Genomic DNA, 26,981 nt, shown 5'->3' with positions numbered 1-26,981 from the left:
TGAACAAACTACTTCATTCTCTTACTTCTTTTTGATTAACATTTACTCACGTTTTAAATATAATGCCTTTATTTAACCATCACTTTCATTTAGTGAATCATTTTGTCAAATAAGAAATTATCTGTGAAAGTGTCTTACACTGTAGAATATAGAATAATCAAGAAAATAACCCTAAAATGTGCAAAAATATAAGACTTCCAGATGAAAATGAATCATTCTCAACAGTCCTGAATAATAGTGCAAGGCAGACTTTAAAAAAAAAAAAAATCCTTAATATTACATTTCATTACATATATTTAAAAGATGTAGTCTTGAAAGTTTAAACCATGCCTGAAATGTCAAAGATTTATTTGAATAGGACACAAATAACCAGAAAAAGTCAGTCACAATGTAATGTAAGTCAACTAAAATCTCACATTTTGAATAACTTAAAAAAAGTCTGGAATGATGGAGATTAACCTGAAAAATATGCTAATAACTTTGAAAAGATATTACAAAATATAATCCTTAAAAGTCTGGAATATTACAAAATAATCGGATTATTTTAAATATAGACAAATAAACAGAAATAGCCAGGAAAGATGAGGTAAAAATGAAGAATATTACTGAAAACATATGATAATAACGCATTAAAGGCCAGGGTCAGTGTTAGAAAAGCCTGCCTCTGTCTGACTGTTTCCCGTGTGTCAGGATGTGTGCATCAGCGCGGTGAAGGAGCGCGACATCGAGGCCAAGCTGCAGGAGGTGGTGGGGGAGTGGAGCAGCCACACACTCAGCTTCTCCTCCTTCAGGACCAGAGGAGAACTCCTGCTGAAAGGAGCCGACACCGCGGAGAAGATCTCCATGATGGAGGACAGTCTGATGGTGCTCACCTCACTGCTCAGCAACAGGTGGGCAGACCAGGGGGGAAGGAAGGAGGTAGGAGGGGGAAGAAAGAGAGCAAGGATTTTAGGACAGAGGATGGAAAGGTCATTTAAGGTAATGGCAAAGGTCATTTTGGGTTCTTGTGCCTGATTGATAGAAAGGAAACTAAGGATGGAGAGAAATGAAGCAAGGACAATATGGAAGAATGATTAGGAAGAAAGTAAGAAAAGAAAGACATTAAGGAAGGGAATAACGGTTTTCAAAGGAAGGAGGGACAGGAAGAAGAAAGGACATCAATGAACAGGACAAGGAGGCGGGGAAGGATAGAAAAGAGGACTATAAAGCAAGCAATAAAGGGAATGAACACAGGAATCAGAAAGAAAGGAGGACTTGAAAGGAAAGGGAGGAATGATGACTTGGAGGGAAGACTAGGAAGGAAAGAAGGAAGGATTACTTGCAGAGTGACTAGAAAGGAAAGGAAGGAAGGACAACTTGGAGCGAGGACTGAAAGGAAGGAGGACTTTGAAGAAGGATAGCAAGACAGAAAAGCAGAAAGGAAATAAATGAAAGAAGAGAAATATGTATAATAGAAGATAGCAGATTGAAATGAAAGAGTGCGGACATGTAGGAGAGAATGTATAGATGGATACCTGTAGGAGAATGTATAGATGGATACATGTAGGAGAACGTATAGATGGATACATGTAGGAGAATGTATAGATGGATACATGTAGGAGAATATATAGATGGATACATGTAGGAGAATGTATAGATGGATACCTGTAGGAGAATGTATAGATGGATACCTGTAGGAGAACGTATAGATGGATACATGTAGGAGAATATATAGATGGATACATGTAGGAGAACGTATAGATGGATACATGTAGGAGAATGTATAGATGGATACCTGTAGGAGAACGTATAGATGGATACATGTAGGAGAATATATAGATGGATACATGTAGGAGAATGTATAGATGGATACCTGTAGGAGAATGTATAGATGGATACCTGTAGGAGAATGTATAGATGGATACATGTAGGAGAATATATAGATGGATACATGTAGGAGAATGTATAGATGGATACATGTAGGAGAATGTATAGATGGATACATGTAGGAGAACGTATAGATGGATACCTGTAGGAGAATGTATAGATGGATACATGTAGGAGAACGTATAGATGGATACATGTAGGAGAATGTATAGATGGATACATGTAGGAGAACGTATAGATGGATACATGTAGGAGAATGTATAGATGGATACCTGTAGGAGAATGTATAGATGGATACCTGTAGGAGAATGTATAGATGGATACATGTAGGAGAATATATAGATGGATACATGTAGGAGAATGTATAGATGGATACCTGTAGGAGAACGTATAGATGGATACATGTAGGAGAATGTATAGATGGATACCTGTAGGAGAACGTATAGATGGATACCTGTAGGAGAATGTATAGATGGATACCTGTAGGAGAATGTATAGATGGATACATGTAGGAGAATGTATAGATGGATACATGTAGGAGAACGTATAGATGGATACCTGTAGGAGAATGTATAGATGGATACCTGTAGGAGAATGTATAGATGGATACATGTAGGAGAATGTATAGATGGATACATGTAGGAGAATGTATAGATGGATACCTGTAGGAGAATGTATAGATGGATACATGTAGGAGAACGTATAGATGGATACCTGTAGGAGAATGTATAGATGGATACCTGTAGGAGAATGTATAGATGGATACATGCAGGAGAATATATAGATGGATACCTGTAGGACAATGTATAGATGGATACCTGTAGGAGAATGTATAGATGGATACATGTAGGAGAACGTATAGATGGATACCTGTAGGAGAATGTATAGATGGATACCTGTAGGAGAATGTATAGATGGATACATGTAGGAGAACGTATAGATGGATACCTGTAGGAGAATGTATAGATGGATACCTGTAGGAGAATGTATAGATGGATACATGTAGGAGAACGTATAGATGGATACCTGTAGGAGAATGTATAGATGGATACCTGTAGGAGAATGTATAGATGGATACATGTAGGAGAACGTATAGATGGATACCTGTAGGAGAATGTATAGATGGATACCTGTAGGAGAATGTATAGATGGATACATGTAGGAGAATGTATAGATGGATACATGTAGGAGAATGTATAGATGGATACATGCAGGAGAATATATAGATGGATACCTGTAGGAGAATGTATAGATGGATACCTGTAGGAGAATGTATAGATGGATACATGTAGGAGAATGTATAGATGGATACATGCAGGAGAATATATAGATGGATACCTGTAGGAGAATGTATAGATGGATACCTGTAGGAGAACGTATAGATGGATACATGTAGGAGAATGTATAGATGGATACCTGTAAGAGAATGTATAGATGGATACCTGTAAGAGAATGTATAGATGGATACCTGTAAGAGAATGTATAGATGGATACCTGTAGGAGAATGTATAGATGGATACATGTAGAAGAATGTATAGATGGATACCTGTAGGAGAATGTATAGATGGATACCTGTAGGAGAATGTATAGATGGATACATGTAGAAGAATGTATAGATGGATACCTGTAGGAGAATGTATAGATGGATACATGTAGGAGAATGTATAGATGGATACATTAGTACGTGAATGATGTAATGAATACAGCCTGTGTGCGCAGGTACAACGCTCCCTTTAAGGCCTCCATCCAGCTCTGGGTGCAGAAGCTCTCCAACACCTCTGAGATCGTGGAGCGCTGGCTGTCGGTGCAGAACCTCTGGATCTACCTGGAGGCCGTGTTCGTGGGGGGGGACATCGCCAAGCAGCTGCCGCAGGTCACATGATCCCCACGTCACATGATCCCCACGTCACATGATCCCCACGTCACATGATCCCCGCGTCACATGATCCCCACGTCACATGATCCCTGCGTCACATGATCCCCCCGTCACATGATCCCCACGTCACAGTTCCAATGTCTCCTGTCGCGTCAGACAGAGCCTCATGTCTGTGTTTTCCTCGTCCAGGAGGCCAAGCGGTTCCAGAACATGGACCGGGCGTGGCAGAGCGTCATGCAGCGAGCCCACGAGCAGCCCAACGTGGTGCAGTGCTGCGGGGGGGACGAGACCCTCAGCCAGGTGCTGCCCCGGCCTCTGAGCAACACTCACCCTCTCACATGAGGGTTTAGTCTTTATTGTTAAAGAGCAATTCATCAAATATATATCAGCAGGAAAACATCTGTTTATTTATTCTTCACCAAAAGATGATGACTTGATATGTCCTCCTCTTCCTCCTCCTCTTCCTCCTCCTCTTCCTCCTCCTCCTTGTCCTCCTCCTCCTCTTCCTCTCCTCCTCTTCCTCTCCTCCTGCAGGTGCTCCCTCACCTCCTGGAGCAGCTGGAGTTCTGTCAGAAGTCTCTCTCTGGTTATCTGGAGAAGAAGCGTTTGGTGTTTCCTCGTTTCTTCTTCGTGTCCGACCCCGCCCTGCTGGAGATCCTGGGACAGGCCTCTGACTCGCACACTATCCAGGTAACACTATCATGCAGTACGGGTACAACTCAAGTCATACACTTCACTGCTGTCCCCACTCCCTGCCTGTCTGCTTATATATATGTGTCCTTTCTTCCTCGCATGTCTCAGGCACATCTGCTCAGTCTGTTTGACAACGTTCATAGAGTCGTCTTCAACGAGAACATCTACGACCAGATGATCACATTTCAGTCTCAAGAAGGAGAAACTGTGGAGCTGAGGCAGCCTGTCCTGGCACAGGTACACACACACACACACACACACACACACACACACACACACACACACACACACACACACACACACACACACACACACACATACCATGTATACATTACTTCAGGGGACATTTCATTGACTTACATGCATTTCCTGGAGACTTATCCTAACCTTAACCATAACCAACACATGCCTAACCCTAGCCCTTACCCTAACCCTAACCAAGTCTTCACCCTAAAATTCATGATTCCCCTTATGGGGACCTCCATTTTGTCCCCATAAGGGAAGTATGTCCCCACAAGGATAGTAATGCTAGGCCACACACACACACACACACACACATACACACACACACACACACACACACACACACACACACACACACACACACACACACACACAAAAGATGTCTTCATACTTTTGTAAACAGTTATTTACATTTTTACATGCATATATTTGTATCTTAAAGGGGACCTATCATGCAAAATGCACTTTTGTACGTCTTTTATAAATGAAAATGTGTCCCCGGTGTTCCAGGGAACTCACCAAGTGTCAGAAAACCCAACCCTCTCTATTTTCCTCCATACCCAAATCTCTGAAAAAGGGGCTGCAACGGATCTGATAAAAACTGATCCAGATTTGAACACTGTCCTGACGTCAGGTCCTACACTATATTATTCAAATATAGCACGATAGGTCCACTTTAAATAACTTGAAACCTTGCATTGAACAAATGAAATCTCTGAATGAATGTTTGTATTTGATCATAAAGGGGTTGTTTTAATTGGTTTGAACCAACCAGAAGAAACATTTTTATATCAAAATAAAAGGCCCATTGTGTATTTTTTAAATACTATTTTGGGCCCGAAGGAGGGCAGGGGGTGACGGAAATTGCATGCAGGCTTGATTTTAAAACCCATCCTGTGGGGTAATGTAATTACTGTAAATAGCCTCTGCTTGGCTTAGCATTTTTATCACATTTTTACAATACATTTAAGTTATCTATGGCTTTTAGCTTATTTTTATGCAGAAAATGTTGCTGGTTTGCATGCAAATAACCGAGGCTACTATGTTTATTAACTTAATTTACCTTATATAAAACAGTTTGTTCTCCCTGCTCTGTAATTTATTCCACTAAACGCTCATGAACAAGCACGTCATCAATCTGGATTATTTGGCATATGAAGGCTTAATCCTAAAGGGTGTCTGTGTGTCTCCTGCAGGGGAATGTGGAGGTGTGGTTGGGTCAGCTGTTAGCGGGGGTGAGGCAGACCCTCCATGCTATCATCCGTCAGGCCCACCTCACCCTGAGCGACCCCGCCATGAAGCTCCTGGACTTCCAGTGTGAGTTTCCTGCTCAGGTCGGCCTGCTGGGAATCCAGATGATCTGGACCCGAGACGCAGAGGACGCACTCGTCCTCAGCAAGTCTGACAAGAAGGTGCTTTTATTTAGGAACCAGGCACAGAGGGAAAAACCTCTGTCAGGCCTCTATTCTCAATCTCACTTCTCTCATTGGCTGACAGGCAGAGATGGCTAAGTAAAAAGTACCCATAACTAGCAGGTGTTTTAAAGAGTACCTGACCTCCCTTTATATTAATAGAAGAATAATGTCATTGTTAGCTAATGAATGTTTCCATGCTGAACAACGGCAACATGACAACGTTTTCATTGGTCCCTCTTCTTTAGAGAAGACCAGGAAATGATGGATACACGGATCGTGTTCAAATCAATAGGCACGCAATGACTCTAAATAATAATGATCACGCCACCAAACACACATTCAAACTAAAGGAACCAGCCTGTTTGGGAAATCTAACAAGTAGAAAGTACAGGTCTTTGTGTTCAAAATGTAAGAAGTAGAAAGTACAGGTATTTGTGTTCAACATGTAAGAAGTAGAAAGTACAGGTATTTGGGTTCAAAATGTAAGAAGTAGAAAGTACAGGTATTTGTGTTCAAAATGTAAGAAGTAGAAAGTACAGGTATTTGTGTTCAAAATGTAAGAAGTCAAAGTAAAAAGTAGTCAGAAAAATAAGTAGTGGAGTAAAGTACTGATACCAGAAAAATGTACTTAAGTACAGTAACGAAGTGTTTGTACTCAACTACTTCCCACCTCTGCTGACAGGTCATGCAGAAGACCAATCAGAAGTTCCTGGACCTCCTCAACGAGCTGATAGACATGACGACCCGGGACCTGAGCAAGAACGAGAGGACAAAGTACGAGACGCTCATCACCATCCACGTCCACCAGAGGGACATCTTCGACGAGCTGGTGCGTGCACACAGGGACGGACATCAATATTTATTTAAATATTTTCGTCATTATATCATATTTCTCTCTCAGGTGCGTCTGAATGTGCGGTCTGCGTCGGACTTTGAGTGGCAGAAACAGTCGAGGTTTTACTTCCTGGAGGACACGGACAGATGTGTGATCCAGATCACAGATGTGGAGTTCAGCTACTGCAACGAATACCTGGGCTGCACAGACAGACTGGTGATCACCCCGCTGACGGACAGGTACACACACACACACACACACACACACACACACACACACACACACACACACACACACACACACACACACATACACACACACACACACACACACACACACACACACACACACACACACACACACTCATTTAGCTCATTTTCCTTTCAAAACTGGCTGGACATAATTTGCATCACAATTGTGGTGGAGTAAAGTATACGTAGCATAACATGTCAATTACAATACTTGAGTAAACTGTATAAATATTTGTATAAAATGTTTATGCTCCTTTAAACAATGTCCAGGTGTTACATAACTCTGGCCCAGGCTCTGGGGATGAGCATGGGGGGTGCTCCGGCCGGCCCTGCAGGAACAGGTTACACAGAACATGTGTCTGCAAAAATATTCTTATATTGTTTTGTTGCACTTTGCTATACAAATGAGTTTGTGTGTGTGTGACCAGGTAAGACAGAGACCACCAAAGACATGGGTCGCTGTCTAGGTAAATACGTGGTGGTTTTCAACTGTTCAGACCAGATGGACTACAGAGGGCTGGGACGCATCTACAAAGGTGCGAAGGTCATACAAATCTGGATTCACCTTGAACTGCTGTGTTTGACTTTGAAACTGTTAAAGTTTCACTTGAAGAAATACCGTTTCCAGTTAAACGACAAATATCGCCATTAACTATAACACTATATCATCAGAGAGAATTCTCCTCATGAATAATCTGCTTCCTTTCACGTCCTGCAAGTGTTGCATCAGTGGCACATTTCCTAATCAGTTTATGAGCATTTACAGATGCCTTGATTCCTTAACTTCTGATACTATGTCCCGTGTCTGTTTTTCAGTTTTTGCATATATTCTTTGCAGATATTGTACTTGTATAGGAAGCTTTTTCATCTCAATAGGACCTTTATTGGTCCTTTTAATATGGACAAAATATAAAAAAAGGGCATTGCAATTTTCTCACATAGGAAAGTATACATGCATGACATGGCATTTTTTATTTACTCTTAACAAGGCCACAAAGAAGATCCTTTATGCCAGGGGTTTTCAAAGTGTGGGAAGGTGAGCCTCCCCTCAGAGAACATAAGAACAGCCGCGCCCCCCCTCCCAATTATTATTGCTATTATTATTATTATTATCATTGTTGTTGTTGCTATAATGCAGAGGTATTCAATTTCATTTCAAAGAGGTCCAGTGAGAGAAAATGAAGACTGTTTCTCTCCTCTTGTCTCGTCTCTGTGTGTGTGTTTGAATCTATCGTGCTGACTCACTGACTGCACCGATTTGATTGGCTGAGTAGCGTCACCTCCTTAAAACATTAAACAATAACTTTTTTAAACCTTTTTATCTTTATGTTTTAAACATATTGTATACAACTCCCCCACTACTTGGACTATTCCTTGCACCCCTCTAGAATAAGCCCGAATGGTCTCAACCATATTGCATCAGTAATGTGCACTTTGTTGTTAAAACAAGATCGCAAGGACACTGGTAGCGATCGGACAATTGAGTGTTGTTCAGTTTGTGTGTTGTGGAACATGCGTGTCCGTGCACGAAAATATACCACACACCCAATTACAATAGCATGTTCAATTCACTTCCCTGGAAGTTAATAAAGTTGTTAAAGCTCCCATGTCATGCTTTTCCGGTTATTACCCGTCCCCTTGTGTGTTATGAAGGTTTTTATGCATGTAAACGGTGTGCAGAGTCAAAACCCTCAAAGTACACCCTGTAGCGAGTAAAACTCTAACACAGAAAATACCTCCCCAAAACGCCTCGTTGGAGATACGTCACTGCCCATTTGATTCTTCCGGGTACCGCCTGATGTCATGCGGTACCCGGAACGAAATGGACCAATCCCGAAGAGCTATGGCCACACCAGCAGCGGCGTGTTCCTCCTCCAGAGGTTCGATGAACCGGCATTTCACAGACGAAAGCTTCCAAAAACATTGCCCAGTTTGAGGCCGGATATGCACAGCTTGTTTGGACCGTTTGGAGCAGGGGAAGATCTGGGTATACAACCTGTAAGTTTGCATTGTTATTTGTGTATTTATCAAACAAGACTGTTTAAATGTGTAAACTGTGTTGGACTGCTAAGCCATTGACACAGTGCTAACTGTGCTAACTAAGTTGCTAGAGTTTCCATATATCAACTCTAATATCAGCAGATGGCCTTGCATACATGTATCTCATAGCAGGAGAATGTCTGCATTCACACACAAAATACCTATTGACAGTATACTGCGGGTGATTTGCCGGTCAGTCGCGAAACGTAATTACATTATAGCTGGCGTAGCGATCTAACACACGGAGCTTGAGCTAGTTTTGGTCAGAAAAACATTTTTGTGATGCTACGTTGCTAGCGTTTAAATATATCAACTACAATGTCAGCAGATGGCCTTACATGTTTGTCATGGCAGGAGAATGTCTGCAGTCACACACACGGAATACTCATACAGTATACTCCGGTTTACCGTACATTGTGACCGTACATATACTGCATGTAGCTAACGAGGCTAGCTGTATGCTAGCGCAAAACAATGTATTCATGCAAGTTACATTGTATGGTAGCAGAATACCCGTATACGATTGCAATTATAAACACGTTATTGCTAGCCTAATATGAACCACTAGCTTTTGTTCATAGTAGTTTTATTACACTGCATTATAGTTGCCTTTCCTCCAAGCTAACGTTCATATCGTGTTAGCTACCAAGGTAAACAAAGCTAGGTTAGCATATTAGCAGGCAAGCTGTTCATTACACAACTACTACTAACGAATCTAAAACAACTAAGTTTCTCTAATATTTTGTGATTTGCATTTGATTTCGTCCAGCCAGATCCTGGCGGACAATCCATGACGGGGAAGGGATTCTACTACTACTGAGGCGTCGTGCTAAAAGGCACCGCACCGCACCGGCTGTGCGCAGGCAAGAGGAGGAGGAATGGATGATATACCGTGTATATATGTATATTTATGTTCATTTTGTACATTTCTAAAAATAAAGTTTAATGGAAATACTTAGTAGGCCTATCCTTTCTTCCCTGAATTCATATATAGCAAACCATGATTTGATTTCTCATCAAACAGTAGTAGTTTATAACGGGTAAAAATAACTTACTCTTTGTTATGAGCGGCTCGTAGGCCACAACGGAAAGACAAGGAGACATACACGAGTTTACAAAACCACGGCACATTTATTGTGGTAAATGCAAAGATAGGTGGTTGAGAGGATCGCAGAGTTAGTCTTCCTGCAGCCGCTTTGGAGAGAGACTGGGGCCGTAGTGTCCGGAGGTGTCCGTGATCGTGCTGATTAGCTTCTTCAGCTCCACCCCATCGTAAGACAAAGGCCCTGGGGCCGTCACACTCTTCTATAACAACAGTTAAAAATATATATGTATATAAAATATACCGCTGTACCGACGCCATGATAAGACTGATGTTACGCTGAGAGCAGCCGGGAAAAGCACTGACATGGGCGCAGCCTCTCTGGTGGTTGACTAATCAGAACGAGTGGCCGAGCTGACCAATCGGAGCACACTAGGCTCACAGGGAGGGGGGGGCAAGAGCTCCAACGAGTCGTTTAGTGGAGAAAGTGAATACTGCTGAATACACATGCTTGACAGAGATGCTGTATGCGAAACCAATGTGAGTTTGGAAAATTGCACAGTATAAATCTATTTTAGTATACCTCAACAATGTAATTATGATCAGTGGAAATGGCCATGACATGGGCCCTTTAAAGTTGGAACAGCCTGTGGACAGCCGTTCTTCCTCGCATGTCAGTCGCCGGCACCTTCTTACAGAGGACAGGCAAATCTAGCTGCAGCACGACCCGTATATTTTCGCACGCCGTGTTCTCAACACATGTTTTTAAAACATTTTTAACATTTTCAACATCGTGGATAAATCCTTATATGTTCCCGGCAACACACTGAACGTCAATTTTGCCTCCTTATTACACTCACCCCTACTTTAGTGGGAACAATGAGTCTGCGTCTTTGATGCACACAGGAATAAACGCAGATCATACTCGGCACTTGATTTTGATCAAAGTCCATGCGGAAAACCCGCACTCACACAGGTGGGTGGAGGTGAAGGGAATGAGCACTTTTACAGCCTTTTTGGCGAGGTGGGGGAACTCGGTCTCCACAGACAGCCAACAGTGGGCAAGTGTCACTTTTCTCATCTTTTCTCGTTATTTTTTGTCTCACGCTGCGCCTCCCCTGAAGCTCTCTGGCGCCCCCCAGGGGAGGCGCGCCTCACACTTTGAAAACCGCTGCTTTATGCATTAGTCCATTGCTGTATCAGCTTCTATTCTTAATGGCAACATCATTATTTTAATAATGAACCAGGTTAGAGGGTTCTTTTTTTCAGCATTGGTTCAGTAAGAACCTATTTTATATCCTAGTAACATTGGTATTGTAATTGACATTTCCAGAATCAAGATAGGAAATGGGTGTCGCTGGTAGTGTCGGATTCTTGTAAACCATGTGAGCTGGTACAAGTTAGGGGAAGTGGCCAAACACGTCTGAACTGTCACATGTATACAAAAAGTTGCAAAATAAGCACCGTAGGATCTGCTGGGCTGAGTTGCAAAGATTCAGGATTCAAGGGCTTTATTGTCATATGCACAGATGCTGCATTATAGCTATGGCAATGACAATCTTAAGTTAAGCTCCTCAAAGTGTCTTCAGTTTGTGTTTTGATGTCTCTGCAGGCCTGGCCCAGTCCGGAGCCTGGGGCTGCTTCGATGAGTTTAACCGCATCGAGCTGCCCGTCCTGTCCGTGGCCGCCCAGCAGATCTACATCGTCCTGCAGTGCAAGAAGAACAAGAAGAAGCAGTTCATCTTCAGCGACGGAGACCTGGTGGACATGGACCCCGAGTTCGGCATCTTCCTCACCATGGTAACTGAGCTCTGAGAGGGGGCGTTATTGATATTTTAAAGTGGACCTATCATGCTATATTTGAATAATATATTGTAGGGCCATACCTATATAAGGTATATTTATACGTTTTTTTTTTCAAAATACCAAACAGATCATGCATTTTAGCCATGCCTCATTTCGCTCTATTTTGCTCTCCTCCAGCCTGTCTTTGCATGCGCTGCAGCTGACCACGCCCCCCTGCAAAGGAGGGGGGCGAGGCATGAGCGTCATGGTACCATGCTGTTACCATGCCACGGCAACCGCTCATTCCCCTGATAGGTGGAGAGTTGGCCATATAGGCGGAGCTCCTCATTCCTGACGTCAGAGAATTTTCAAATCTGGATCAGTTTTGATCAGATCCGTTGCAGCCCCGTTTTTAGAGATTTGGGTATGGAGGAAAAGAGAGAGGGTTGTGTTTTCTGACACTTGGTGAGTTCCCTGACACACAGGGGACACATATTCATGTATAAAAGACGTACAAAAGTGCATTTTGCATGATAGGTCCCCTTTAAGTAAAATTAAAGGACCTATTTGAAGAGTCAAAGGCTTTATTGCTATTTTTACAAAAGATACAGTGTAGTTGTTTGCAAAGAACATTTTAAATCCAAAGCTCCACCTACAAGGCAACTTACAATATACCAAAAATCAAATAGTGCCAGAACAACAAAGAAAGAAAGTGCAATAATTAAATAGGGCAATACATATTTAAACAGTGCAAGAATGAAAGTGGTGCCAGAATAAAAAAGGGCAAGACCAAATGAAATTCTGCAAGAATAAAATTGTGCTACTACAAATATGTAGTCGAAATCAGTCGGAAGTCGCAACGGCTCATTTAAAAATAAACGTGTATTTGTGTAAAAAAATAGTTTTTCGGGGTTCGGGTGTTTTGTTTGATTTTAAATAAACAAAGTCTTGGCTTTCAGAATATAAAACTTTTATTTCCAAAATCACACGATAAATACATTTGTGAAGCTTGTAAAGGGAAGATGACAGCTCTCACTCGCCACTCTGCTGTCCCGCGCACCGCTTCCCCTCCCTCCGGCTGAAATTATGAATGTAAGGCATACATAATTTCTATAGTAATCATAGATAACACGGCAGGGTCCGTTACAGTTTGTTTTCATCTGATTTCAAATAAATAAAGTCTTGGCTTTTAAACTTGTTTCGGCAAATTCAGATGATAAATACAACTTTGAAGCTTGTAACGGCATAATTATAAGCGGAGAACGGAGTAACTTGACGTCACAGCAGGCATAACAGCCGGTGTTTCTCGTGAGTGTTTTCCCCGGGAAACAAACACAATATACACAAACGCAAAAATACACAAACACACGTACACACACACACACACACACACACTCGCGAGCTTCCCCCAGACCAGTAATCCAAACGAAAATATTTTCCCTCCGTACTACTTTGATCATTTATTAGCCGCTGATAATCAATCAGATCGATGGATTCCAGAGAAGAGGAAACTTTGAAGGCCTTTTTCTCAAAATGATGACTTGGTGACAGTCATTATATAATGTGACATAGTTTGCTTAATATTTCGAGTACAAAAACAATCCTGATATCATTAGAAAGCTAGGAATCTCCTCTTTCCAACAGTGTATACAACTCAAAATGTGTCTTCGGGTCAAAGCGACTGATTTCGATGGAGCAGGTCACATATAGTAATGCATGAAAAATGCAATATAAAATGCAGGAAAAAAATGATACATACATTTATTGAATGAAATAGGATAATACAGATTAGAAAGTAATTTGACTGTACAACAGGAAGGAGGAGGACGAAGAGAAAGAAAAGTACTGTTCTACATGGAAGTGTACTAACTCAAGTATAGTCCTGTTTTTCCATCGAGGCAAAAAAGAGACTGGTGTCTGCACCCTTTCTGTCTGTGCTAGACTATGGAGATGTGGTTTATATGAATGCATCATCTCAGTGCATTCACTCGCTGGATGTCATCTACCACGGTGCACTGAGATTCATTACCAACCTCAACACTTTGACACACCACTGCAACCTATATGCTTGTGTTGGATGGTCAGACTGGAACACTGGCACATCCTCATATATAAGGCTATTCTTGGTGCTCTTCCTCCTTATCTAAGGATCTACTACATGAACCGCAAATGCACAGGATATTATCGGCTTCACTCCGAGAACTTGTTTCTTCTTACTATCCCAGTCCGTACTGAACTGGGGCATAGGGCGATCAGTTACGCTGCTCCTGTGGCTCGGAACCAGCTGCAACATTTTCTTTTCTTTAAACAGACTCAAAGTGACTCTAAAATACTTTGAAGCAGGCCGCTGTGTCTGAACATGCTTCGGCTGATCTTGTTATTACTGTGATTGGGTTTTGATTGTGACTGTTTTAAGTTGTCTGAAACTGTGCTGCTGCCTATCTTGGGCCAGGACTCTCTTGTTGAAGAGATTTTTAATCTCTATGAGACCTATCCTGGTTAAATAAAAAAATAAAAAAAGTATCCAAATATGGAAAAGTGCAGTTTGGACCTAACCTCTCTGCCCTGCAGAACCCCGGGTACGCCGGTCGACAGGAGCTTCCTGAGAACTTGAAGATCCAGTTTCGCACCGTCGCCATGATGGTCCCGGACCGTGCCATCATCATGAGGGTCAAACTGGCCAGCGCAGGTTTCCGTGACAACCAGGTGCTCAGCAGGAAGTTCTTCACCCTGTACAAACTGTGTGAGGAGCAGCTCTCCAAACAGGTGCGGAGATACTGCCAACTTCATGACATTTCATATTCAGAAACAATTCTTAAACTTTCTCCTGCCATTATGATATTTGAATGCTAGATTTCATAACTTCATAACAAAGATGCAAGGGTCATTTTTTGTAATAATGCAACACAGGGTTGCACAAAGAAGTCCATTATGCTACACGAGAGAAATTTTTTTTTTTTTTTAAACTTGCTTCAGGGGGAATGTGAACAGTAGCAGCAAAAAGAAATGCTGAACATCTTAAACAGAAAAAAAATCTAAAATGTCTATATCAACTTTGACTTTTGAGCACAAAGCATCATTCATCTCAGTGATAATCATATCTATTTTTGGTTTCTCATTCAGCTTGGTAAAAAACCCTGTATTTTACTTATTGATATTAGTTCTGTGTTTACTCTAGGTCCATTATGATTTTGGTCTGAGGAACATTTTGTCGGTGTTGAGGACGCTGGGCGCTGTGAAGAGATCCAACCCGTCAGAGCCAGAGAAGACGGTGGTGATGAGAGTCCTGAGAGACATGAACCTCTCCAAACTGGTGTGTGGTATCACTACTTTGGGACAATATATATATCATTATTTATATAACTGCAATGCCAGGATAACTGTTTTTATTTGTAGTTTTCGTCATACTTTCCGCCTGGTTTTAGTGAGGTTGTAGAAAAAGATATGTTTAAAAAATGTAGAAAAACTTCGGCAAGCTTCAACTCCAACAATATCTGGATAAACGTACATTCTCTTGTCCTTATGCTGAAAAAGAAAACGTTCCTGTTTAAATGCAAGCCTGCATATTCCAATGTACCTCAAATGCTTCCATGACATAAGTCCTACACCCTTTAACTGCACTCTCATCCTTTTCCCTCTGCTCATGTACTTGTGGTGAATCCTCATTGTCACCGTTTTGCAGAGCTTTTTTTTTAAGGCGCTGGAAGAAAACAGATTCCGATCCAGAAAAAAGGCAAGAGGCCAAACTGCAGTAAAAACCTAAACCTTATTTTAAACTGTTCTAACATAGAAACATGAACAATATGAATTGTTTACCGTCTAATAAAAGACTTATGTGAAACATGAAACCCCCCTGCTACTCTGCTCAACATAGTACAGTCCATTTCTCTCTTCTATTAATCCTATTGGAGGTTCTCACTTCCTGTTTGGCAGTTTGAACCCAGGACCAACAGCAAATGTAGGCCCAATCCCAAACCGCCCCCTACACCCTACCCCTACACACTACCCCTCCGTTTGCGCGTTCGCGCGGAGGGTCCGCCACATTAAGTGCTGTTCCAAACCAACGAGTGTGGAGCGGTGTGGAGGGGGAGTGGGTTATCAAGCCCTCAAACAGCGAGTCTGCAGGTGCTGACTGGAGACCGGTCTCTACCTGACCGGAGTCACGCTGTGTGTGTCCGTCAGGAAACACGCTGTTTACAAACAATTCCAGCAAACATCCACTGATAAACTGCGATGTTAACAACCTCATGATAACCTCATATTTTTTTAACTTAGGATCGTACCTGTGTTTAGTCTAGAAAAAGGTAAATGTCTGCATTTATTATAAAGTTCTGTATTTACAGATTGTTGCAAAAACTAAGAAGCTGTATTTTATACCCTTAACCCTTAATGGAGGGAACTTCATTCAGCGTGTGGCTACAGACGGAGTTCACTCCGTCACGGAGGGGTAGGGTCGAGGGAGTGGTTTGGGATTGGGCCGTAGAGGGCCTCATTAACAAACATTTGGTTTATTAAAGTAGTTACTAATCATTAAATCAATGCATACACACTGAATAACCAGAAATGATTCTTGTTAGCAGGTTAGCATGCTGCACACATGTTAGCTCTGCTAAGACAACAAATGACACAGGACCAGGGCTACTCTGTTGTGCATTCAGAAAAGAGTAAATTAAAGAAGTACAAAAAAGAGAATGTATCTGGACATCGCTAGGGAGATTCAGTGATTATGCATGTAAATGCTCAATTACATTTTTTTTTATCTGAATCTGAACCAATAACATTTTTCTGTCAGGTTAATTTAATAGTACAATGTTTCCCTCTAAAATAGCAGTGAGTTGTATGTAGCAGCTGGTTTGCTTTGAGAGCCTTTTGAAAGTCATTTCAGGCTTCAATGAGTTAGAATAGTAACATACTTCAATATTTTTCATATTCTGCAGAATAATGACACAATCTTTATTTCATTTGGCTCCCTATAAGCCTTCAGGTAAATATGCAAATGTATCTGCGATCTCAAGGTAATATTAACCACGATATATGGCACAAAGCGTCAGTATATCCTGTGCAGTTTGGCTGACTCTTTTCCATTAAAGGTAGCCTGCACTAGCTCCAAAATGGTCTAGCCCCATTGCCACTTATAGCACCAGTAAGTTGAAATGTTGCTCGAAGATTTCCACAAAGCAGGAACAATAGTTAGTTATTCTCACAGCAGCAACATGATTCCTCTGTGTGTCTCTGCAGGTGGACGGGGATGAGCCTCTGTTTATGAGTCTGATCAATGACCTGTTTCCCAGTATTGGTACGTTTCTATCTCTCACTTCTATCTCAAAAACACATTCATCATGTTGTCCAAAGCATGGCTCTGTCGGTGAAGAGTTTCTGAGGCAAACACATGAGACTGAGAAGTTTTAACATAAAGCTATCATCTAATTTATTTATGTCGAAGTCACCACATTTATTATATCATGGCACTGGAAAGTTTGTATTAAAATATGTATTTTTAAATGTCTCCTCCCCCTGTAGTTCTAGATAAAGCTGGGTATCCGGACTTGGAGTCGTCCATATTGAATCAGGCTCAGGAGACCGGTCTGATCCCCCACCCCCCATGGATCCTCAAACTGGTGCAGCTCTACGAGACGCAGAGAGTCCGACATGGTACAGATCATAACAGGAAGAACCAACAACTCCCTGATAAAATAACTTATATTTAAACCCTAAAAGTATAAAATGTAAGGCAATAGAGATTGTCCTTAAGGTGGGGCTAAAGGTAGTTATTGAATTGCATCTTCTGGAGAGCAGGAATATGCCCCCACTTAAATGAGTCTCATGGGTATGTAGCGAGTGCTTTGGCAACGCTTTTCATGGGGCAATTTAGCCTGCCCTGCATAATTGTTTTAGACATACAGATTGCACCATATGTCCATACATTACTCTGTATTTGCGCACATTTTCTGCAATATTATAGAAGAAAGTTCAAGCAGGACATGACGAATAAATGTAAAACACGATGCAACTTTTTTGCAACAGGCTATGAAAGTTGTTGACGTGTACTACTACAGCCGGGAAGAGACTCGTTTATTTTAAGTCAATGTTGGAAGTCCATGTGAGAATGATTTATTGGCCGGTGACTTCGAGGATCCATCTTATTAAGTACATACATTTAGAATGATTCAGCATGTACTGTAATTGTATTGCATTGTTTGTTAAATACTGTAAATCAGATCTGTGAAAAAAGGTCTGCATCACCAACAGCTGTTCAAAAAGCATTCACATTCATTTATGATGAAATATTAAAAAAATAAATACCACCAAAAACTCTTAAAATATTAAAGTGTATAACTTTGTATTATTTAGTTCTCTGCTAGATACATTCAAATGTAACGCATGTAATGCAAAATACTTAATTTACTCAAATAACTTTGACTCTATTTTATTAAACAAATGGGGCCAGATTAAGATTTTGGAATGACTTTGTAAATTAGAAAATGAAGCACCAGTTAAATAGAGTTATACAGTTTTCTTCCCTACACGATGGTGTGAACGCTGTCAATGAAGCCAGTTATACAAATTCAGTTGGAGAAATAATAAATCCTTCTGTTATTTTGCCGACCTAAATAAAATGTAATAACAGTGAGAAAAAACCTACTGAGATGCGCACCATGCGTCTGTTTTGACCTGTAACTGTCGTATCCCTGCAGGGATGATGGCGTTGGGTCCCAGCGGGGCGGGGAAGACGTCCTGCATCCACACTCTGATGAGGGCCATGAGCGAGTGCGGCTCCCCCCACCGAGAGGTCAGGATGAACCCTAAAGCCATCACGGCCGCGCAGATGTTCGGCACGCTGGACGTCACCACCAACGACTGGACCGACGGCATCTTCTCCACCCTGTGGAGGAAGACCCTGAAGGCCAAGAAGGTGGGCGGGATATCACAGCACGGATTCATGAGAGAACGGTTAACAGAACTTCACGATTCACTCTGAGCACGGGGATGTTTCTATCTTTCTTTGTCATCAAGTTCAAGTTAAAGTGTAATAGTGTTTTCAGACTTTTTTTGTTTAAATCACAGTAAGAGGAATAGTTTAATAAAAAAACCTATATGAACACATTGGTCTCCCACATAGCTCTATTATATACAGTATAACATGATCTTTTTTATCCTGATTTTAAGTTAATCAGGCAGGTGCGTTACTCGTCAGTGCATCGTTTTTACTTCAAGAACACTGGGTATTGATATGAAAATGATGATGTGTGTGTGTCAGGGTGAATATGTCTGGATCGTGCTGGACGGTCCGGTGGACGCCATCTGGATCGAGAACCTGAACTCCGTTCTGGACGACAACAAAACTTTGACGCTGGCGAACGGAGACCGGATCCCCATGGCTCCCTGCTGCAAGGTGCCTTTAAAAGCACATTAACCAAAACATTAGATACTGAAACACATTGGAAAACATCCATAGAAAATACAAAATACAAGAATAAAAGTTACATTGCAGTGTATATGCATTGCTATGTGATTAAATAGAAGACAAATAAAAGTATTTAGCGTAAATGACGGTATATATATATATATATATATATATATATATATATATATATATATATATATATATATGGTAAATGGACTTCATTTATATAGTGCTTTTCCAATCTATGCAACCTCTCGATGCACATTTACCAATACGAGTCAGCATTCAAACACATTCATTCAGAAGCAGAGACTGCAAACAGAAATATATTTTGGTGTTAACCCATTTAGTGCTTTATAAACTAACGGTAGTATTTTCAAGTCAATTCTTTGACAGACAGGAAGCCAGTGTGGACATCAGAAAATTGAGTGATGTTACCCTCCCTTGTAGTTAGTAACTAGTTAACTACTAATAGTCAAGGTAACAGGTGATAAATGCAAGTTTTTTCCAAATCCTGCTAAGACATAAACCTTTGAATCCGTGTTAAATATTCCTGAATCACAGAGCAGATCTAAAGTGACATGTGCATCTTTCCTGCAGATCATCTTTGAGCCTCACAACATCGACAACGCCTCCCCGGCCACAGTGTCCAGAAACGGGATGGTGTTCATGAGCTCCTCGGTGCTGGGCTGGAGCCCCGTGATGCAGGCCTGGCTGCAGACCCTCCCCCAGCAGCAGGCGGACCCCCTGAGGCTCTGCTTCACCTCCTGCTACCAGGTGAGGACCGGGAGGAGGTCTGCAGTTTGAGCTTAGGGAGGGTTTTCGCTTCTGTGCAAATAAACCTGCAGGGACTTGAAACTTACTGCAGAACAATAGTTCATTACTTCTGTTGTTGTTATTTACATGTGTATTTTGAAATACTTATAATCAGTATTGTGTTCTTCTAAAGTCCCAGTACAGCCCCTTCAACCTGCCTCTTTTTTGAAAGTGCTTTTTGAATAAATCTTTCTTGACTTATTTGACATTAACAGGATTAATAAATGCCATAACAGCAGTGGTGGAATGTAACTAAGTACATTTATTCAAGTATTATATATAACTACTTGTACTTGACTTCCAGTAGTATTTCAATGTTATACTTAATTTACACCAAATGAAAAAGGGAATTTGTTTGACTTTTTACTCCAATACATGAATTTCACACTGATAGTTTCTTTGTTCATATAAAAGCACATAGTATGTTTATGTGATTTGATGCAGTACTATATTACTATTCCACACACGATCTACACAGTACTGAAGGGTAACAAAATGTGCTTTAACAAACTAAAACATTAAAGGTCCCATGTCATGCTTTTCCGGTTATTACCCGTCCCCTTGTGTGTTATGAAGGTTTTTATGCATGTAAACGGTGTGCAGAGTCAAAACCCTCAAAGTACACCCTGTAGCGAGTAAAACTCTAACACAGAAAATACCTCCCCAAAACGCCTCGTTGGAGATACGTCATTGTCCATTTGATTCTTCCATTTCGTTCCGGGTACGGCATGATGTCAAGCCGTACCCGGAACGAAATGGACCAATCCGTGGAGCCGTTACGTTACGTCCGCGGAGCCGTTACGTTAAGCCCCCGCTGATTGGTTCAAATTGACCAATCCACGGACTTCCTCACACACTCAGTGCAGGCAGCACTGCTGATTTCTCCTCCCTGGCTGCAGGCTGATAACAGACAGTTGGGATCGCGGCGAAATTCTCTCTGCAGACCCATTCTCACAGAGTTTATCAACCTTTTTCTTACTCAATATCAAGCCACACTTATTGTTTTTACTTCGGATGTGACTTTGTGTGTGCTCAGGATGAGTTTGGCTGTGTTTCGCTATGTATCCTAAACAAGGACACAACACCTCCACGGAGCTCAGCGTGATTCACAACGTCCCGACCAATCAGAGCACACTGTGCTCACAGGGAGGGTGGGGGCTGGAGCTATTGGAGCTACAACGAGCCGTTAAAGGCAGAGAGTGAAATTCAGTGAATACAAGTAGTTTACAGAGATGCTGTATGAGAAACCAATGTGAGTTTGGAAAAATGCACAGTATAAATCTATTTTAGTATACCTCAACAATGGAATTATGATCAGTGGAAATGGCCATGACATGGGCCCTTTAAAATTGCATTATATTGAATTGTTAAAGGTAGGGTAGGTAAGTTTGAGAAACCGGCTCGAGATCGCTAGAATTTGAAAATACACAACCGGAGAAAATCTGCCACTTCCTTACAGAGCCCCTCCTCCAACACACACGAACGTGCACATGACCAATGAGGGCACGAGATAAGTTTGTGCACAGATGGAAGGCTGACAGGCAGGTAGGCCATCCAGTTATTTTAGCCGGGCCGGCTAAAATGATTGGTTGTACTTTTTACAGTATTACGGCTTCCACAGATGACATTTTTTAATGTATTTTTTGTCAAAGCACTTAAGATATTCATTGCTCTCGGGGTGTTAAGAGCATTCCATGGAATATAACAAAAAGTGTATCTCGAGCCGGTTTCTCAAACGTACCTACCCTACCTTTAAGGATAGACAAATAATGTATATTATTTTATCACACTGTTCATTTTCAATTCAAGACTTTTACTTTTAGAAATGTCTTCTACCACTGATTATATTATTTATTGCGTTGAAGAATAGTAAGATACTAGAATTAAATAAACTGTATAATTTACTGTATTTTTCTGCTCTTTCTACAGGACTTGTTGGACTTTGTCTCCACGGCTGTGTCTCCCAAGATGCAGGTGTTGGAGAGCATGTACATCAGGCAGACGATCGACCTGCTGCAGGTACAACACAGGAAGGAATCACAAATGAGTTATTCAGCACAGAAATGTGGAGTTGAAGGACAGAAAGTAACTATCTGAGAACATAACTCGGGTCGGAGTGATTTTTTGTGAAGTATTTTTTATATTTTTGCTTTCAGGGTTTGCTCCCTGCAGTCGATGAGAAACAGGGTTGCCATGGTGACCTTGGTCGACTGTTTGTGTTTGCAGTCATGTGGTCTCTGGGAGCGGTGCTGGAGCTGGAGGACAGAGCCAAAATGGAGGCCTTCCTAAAGGTGTGTTGATGCACCTTGACGTGTTGTAGGTGGATATTGTTTATGTTTGTCATGTTTAAGTTGAGATACCTCCAAAACTACTGTTTAGATTTCCATGAAGATTGCTTGGTTGCACTTATTTACAGTAATTGAGTAAATTAACTTAGTTCTGTCATACCACCTCTTGGTATGCATTATTTTTAATAGTGTGCTTTTGCTTCTTTAATTTAAGTATTAATCTAAATACTTTTGTTAGTGCAATTTATGGCTCACCAACCTTAAATGTTAACACAGAGAGAGATCAATAAAACACAAACACAGACATGTTTGAGATGAATTATTATTCAGTTGCGCAACAACAATAATAATATTGGAGTATAACATCACCTGCCACAGCAGCCAATCGTGGAAATGCCCCCCACCAGTAGCAACAATCACACAGCATATATAGCCACTGTAATGAACACACACACATGTTATCATGCAGCCTACCACACAAACATCACATGTTGTTCTCTCTGAAAGCTATACTTGTATATGTTGAAAAGTCATTATCTCATGACGTCTTTAGGAGTAACCAACAAAGACTTAAATGTATTATCTCTGAGTAGCCTCTCGCACTTCCTATGACCTCGGCATCAGCTCATTTGAAAATGAATACATCTATTGATAATTCAGAGACCATGGATAATTAGCAAAGAGACTCATGGGCCTCTCTAACTCTGTGTGACCCAACTCAATAACACACATGATATAGCTTACCATGTGACCTTAATGCATATGCCAGAAATACGCTGTAATAAGGATTCTGCCATAACACTTTCTTTGTAGGTGTTAGGTTAAAAATATTTTTTGCATAATGTGGCTTGTCCTCTGGATGTCCCTCACTTCCTGTTTGTGTTCACAGCACCACAGCTCGTCTCTGGACCTGCCGCTCCCTCAGGACGAGCAGACCATCTTCGAGTTCACCGTCAGCGAGCGGGGAGAGTGGGAGCACTGGTCCAACAAGGTCTGTGGACACTGACGCTGGTATTCATTACACACGTCTCCTTCAGACTGACACTGAGCACATGGAAGGAGGACTGAGACACTCTAACTTCAAAGTTCCCCTATAGACTAAAGAATAATTTATATGTCCCTGTTTGATTTTTTAACAGTTGCTCCATATTAAAATAAGACAAAATTATATTCAGAATGTGAATTTAAATACAGTTAATACACTACTGTATATATTTGTACATATTGTTTTATATTGTTCTACATTGTCTACTTTTTTATTTCAACTTCTCTATTTATATATCCTCTTTTTTTATTTTATTAAATACGATTTTATTTTATTTTGTATCCCCGAGAACAAATAAAGTATTCTGAGTATAATTATGATCAGGACTGACCTGTTGGTTGAAAGTTTTAACGCTTAAGTATTTTGGCAGCTTTTTTCAGAAAATGCCATAAATGCGAACAATAAGTAATTTTATAATTTCTCTGAAAATAAATGTTTTTCTAAATCAACATGATGCACCTTCTGTATTTATTATTGACCTAATGCAGGTCCCAGAGTATATCTACCCCAAAGATCACGTCCCAGACTACTCGTCCATCCTGGTCCCAAATGTGGACAACGTGAGGACAGACTTCCTGCTGCAGACCATCGTGAAGCAGAGGAAGGCTGTGCTGCTGATCGGAGAGCAGGGCACCGCCAAGACCGTCATGATTAAAGTGAGACACCGAGGATGTGACGCATTGTTGAGGTGGAAGAAGTGCTCAGATCTTTTACTTAAGTAAAAGTAGAAATGTTATAGTCTTAAATTATTCCATAAAAGTCATGAGTTAAAATGTTACTCAAGTTGAAGTAGAAAATGCTGATGCTACTTGTCCCTCTCTGTGGCGCCCCCCTGCAGGGCTACACCAGTAAACTGGACCCGGAGCAGCACCTCAGTAAGACCCTGAACTTTTCTTCAGCCACGCTGCCCGCCATGTTCCAGAGGACCATAGAGAGCTACATCGACAAACGCATGGGCGCCACCTACGGGCCGCTGGGGGGGCGCAGGATGACCGTGTCCATAGACGACATCAACATGCCCGTCATTAACGAATGGGGAGACCAGGTCGGCTCCAGAGGCTCTCTTTTATTTCATTATCATCCTTGTTAGTTAATTTAACAGTGTAGATAAATAACCATTCATATAAATGTAACTTTTTTAATCTGTAGTCCCTTGACATACATTTCAGTGTTGCACTTCAAACAAGTTATAATGTCAAACATGTTTTTAAGAGTTTTACAGAAAATGACGTGTGAGATTCAATATAATTGTATTTGTTTGAACTATTGTACGTATTATTTATACTACTATTGATATTTGCGTGCTAGATGAAAAATTACATAATTAATGTAATTTTCTTCAAAATTGATTCAAAAATATTTTTTCAAAAGAAAAAAGCTTCTTCTTTAAGATAAGCTTCTGATACACCTCCACCTGACACCATAGTAGCCAATCACGTCATAGAGCTGTGTTCAACCCCTTCTTCGTTCTCCTCAGATAACCAATGAGATTGTGCGTCAGCTGATGGAGCAGGGAGGCTTCTACAGTCTGGATCGCCCCGGAGAGTTCATCACTGTGGTGGACGTTCAGGTAAAACAACTACTAATAGACATAGAAAAACAACTTTAGTGGAAATGCAGAAAATAAAATGTCTAATATGATTAGAAATGTTGATGTTTCATCCTCAGTTTGATTTTAAAATGATTTATCTATAAATGTTAGGTGTTGAAAGCACCCACAAATAATGTCATCCAAGATGCAACAAATACATTTTCATCAGTCATCAGAATATTTTTTTACCAGACATTTAAATGCCCAGCTTTTTGTCATCGAAGACGGTATTTGTGCACAGTGTCAGATAAAGATGAGGTTTGACAAATGTTTTTTTGTTCAAAAAAAATGTTTGTAGAATGATATTCCAGTGGGTGCTGTGTAGGATTGTTGTTATCATCTCCTTTATCTAACAAAATGTTCTGCTTCAATAAATACTTATCTGTGTTTAGCCTCAAAAATAAAATGTTCACCACTCTCAAAAAACTGATGGGAGATGCGATATATTCAATAAAGAAATGAGATATAATGAGAAAGACCAGCCAATGTATTCTCTACAACAACTCTCTCTAAGTTATATTAATATATGAAAATCGACCAATTATTTCTTCCTCCTTCTTTCAAATGTTTAAGAAACGCTAGCTTAGTGTGTTTTATCATGGTTGTAAACACTGTTAGACCTGGACTAAGTAAACATTTGAATAACCTTCCCCAGCTGGTGGCCGCCATGATCCATCCGGGCGGGGGTCGTAACGACATCCCCGAGCGTCTGAAGAGACACTTCTCCATCTTCAACTGCACGCTGCCCTCCAACTCCTCCATCGATAAGATCTTTGGCACCGTGGCTCGGGGACACTTCTGCCCAGAGAGGGGCTTCCCCCCCGGGGTCTGCGCCCTCGCCTCCGCCCTCGTGCCCACCACCAGACGGGTGTGGCAGGCAGTGAAGGCCAAGGTAAAATAATTTATCTTAAATACTTGTTTTTCTTTGTAAAATTCAAAAACACATTCTTCTTTCTGAATTTATAAAATATATAATTATTAGGATTTTGATTCTCTTTGAAACCTTTTTGGAAACATTTATATTATATATTTATTTGATATGTAATAATTAAAAAAGTAATCTGTTAATACAAGCAAGAGTTTTTTTTCGTATTTAATTTGAATACGTACCAAATCCACACATGCATCAATAAATAAGTGTCATGTTAAAAGTGATAATACTATAACGAACTTCTGTAATACCGTACTGGCTGACAATCAGCATGTTTTGTACTTTTGACATAAACACAATCTAATATGTCGTTTATTATAAGAGCATTAAGTGCAGCATACAGGATTTCATAGTATTTTCACATTTTAATATTCAAGGGTTTTGACAAATGAATAATGTAATATATTGTCAAAAAAGCTCTTGTGCAGAATTATAATTTTACACAATGATAATGATTTTATTCTGAAGGCCTGGTGCACCTGTTCCCAGATTTTCTCAGCAGTTATTTTTCAGCAATTTGACCCTCAGTCCATGTCCAACGATAACTTTGGTCCCTGTGTTTGGGATTGATTGAGTTTTTGTTAGTTTGAATGTTTGTCCGGCTGTCACATGCAGCAGATATTAACCAAATGTGAACACGTTATGAAAGCTATTCTGTGTTTCTTCAGATGTTGCCGTCTCCTGCTAAGTTTCACTACATCTTCAACCTGAGGGACCTCAGCAGAATCTGGCAGGTAGAAAACACGGGAACATTTTCATTTCTATTTTTACTTACATACACCTGACAGTAAAAACTCTTCAAGTACATTTATAATTTTCTCTTTTATTTATTTATTTCTGTCTCCTTATCATAATGTCG

General features: G+C 40.8%; 1 protein-coding gene across 1 annotated transcript in view; it reads left to right on the top strand.

Moving 5' to 3' along the window:
* Positions 1-26,981, top strand: part of dnah5l (dynein, axonemal, heavy chain 5 like) — a 76,064-nt gene that overhangs the window by 23,987 nt on the left and 25,096 nt on the right. Inside the window, exons 36-61 of the mRNA XM_034132721.1 lie at positions 691-890; positions 3,586-3,739; positions 3,932-4,042; positions 4,277-4,432; positions 4,544-4,672; positions 5,875-6,090; positions 6,776-6,922; positions 6,995-7,167; positions 7,450-7,520; positions 7,608-7,715; positions 11,874-12,061; positions 14,618-14,812; positions 15,225-15,359; positions 17,285-17,342; positions 17,567-17,698; positions 18,742-18,959; positions 19,305-19,439; positions 20,052-20,228; positions 22,197-22,286; positions 22,424-22,558; positions 23,445-23,546; positions 24,089-24,256; positions 24,439-24,645; positions 25,078-25,170; positions 25,847-26,083; positions 26,791-26,856. Coding sequence (XP_033988612.1) covers positions 691-890; positions 3,586-3,739; positions 3,932-4,042; positions 4,277-4,432; positions 4,544-4,672; positions 5,875-6,090; positions 6,776-6,922; positions 6,995-7,167; positions 7,450-7,520; positions 7,608-7,715; positions 11,874-12,061; positions 14,618-14,812; positions 15,225-15,359; positions 17,285-17,342; positions 17,567-17,698; positions 18,742-18,959; positions 19,305-19,439; positions 20,052-20,228; positions 22,197-22,286; positions 22,424-22,558; positions 23,445-23,546; positions 24,089-24,256; positions 24,439-24,645; positions 25,078-25,170; positions 25,847-26,083; positions 26,791-26,856 — 3,801 coding nt within the window. The remainder of the gene's footprint in view (positions 1-690; positions 891-3,585; positions 3,740-3,931; positions 4,043-4,276; positions 4,433-4,543; positions 4,673-5,874; positions 6,091-6,775; positions 6,923-6,994; positions 7,168-7,449; positions 7,521-7,607; positions 7,716-11,873; positions 12,062-14,617; positions 14,813-15,224; positions 15,360-17,284; positions 17,343-17,566; positions 17,699-18,741; positions 18,960-19,304; positions 19,440-20,051; positions 20,229-22,196; positions 22,287-22,423; positions 22,559-23,444; positions 23,547-24,088; positions 24,257-24,438; positions 24,646-25,077; positions 25,171-25,846; positions 26,084-26,790; positions 26,857-26,981) is intronic.

Source organism: Trematomus bernacchii, unplaced genomic scaffold, assembly GCF_902827165.1.
Source record: "Trematomus bernacchii unplaced genomic scaffold, fTreBer1.1, whole genome shotgun sequence".
Lineage (NCBI taxonomy): Eukaryota > Metazoa > Chordata > Actinopteri > Perciformes > Nototheniidae > Trematomus > Trematomus bernacchii.
Note: the sequence above shows the minus strand (reverse complement) of the source record. Positions and strands in the feature narration are given on the sequence as shown.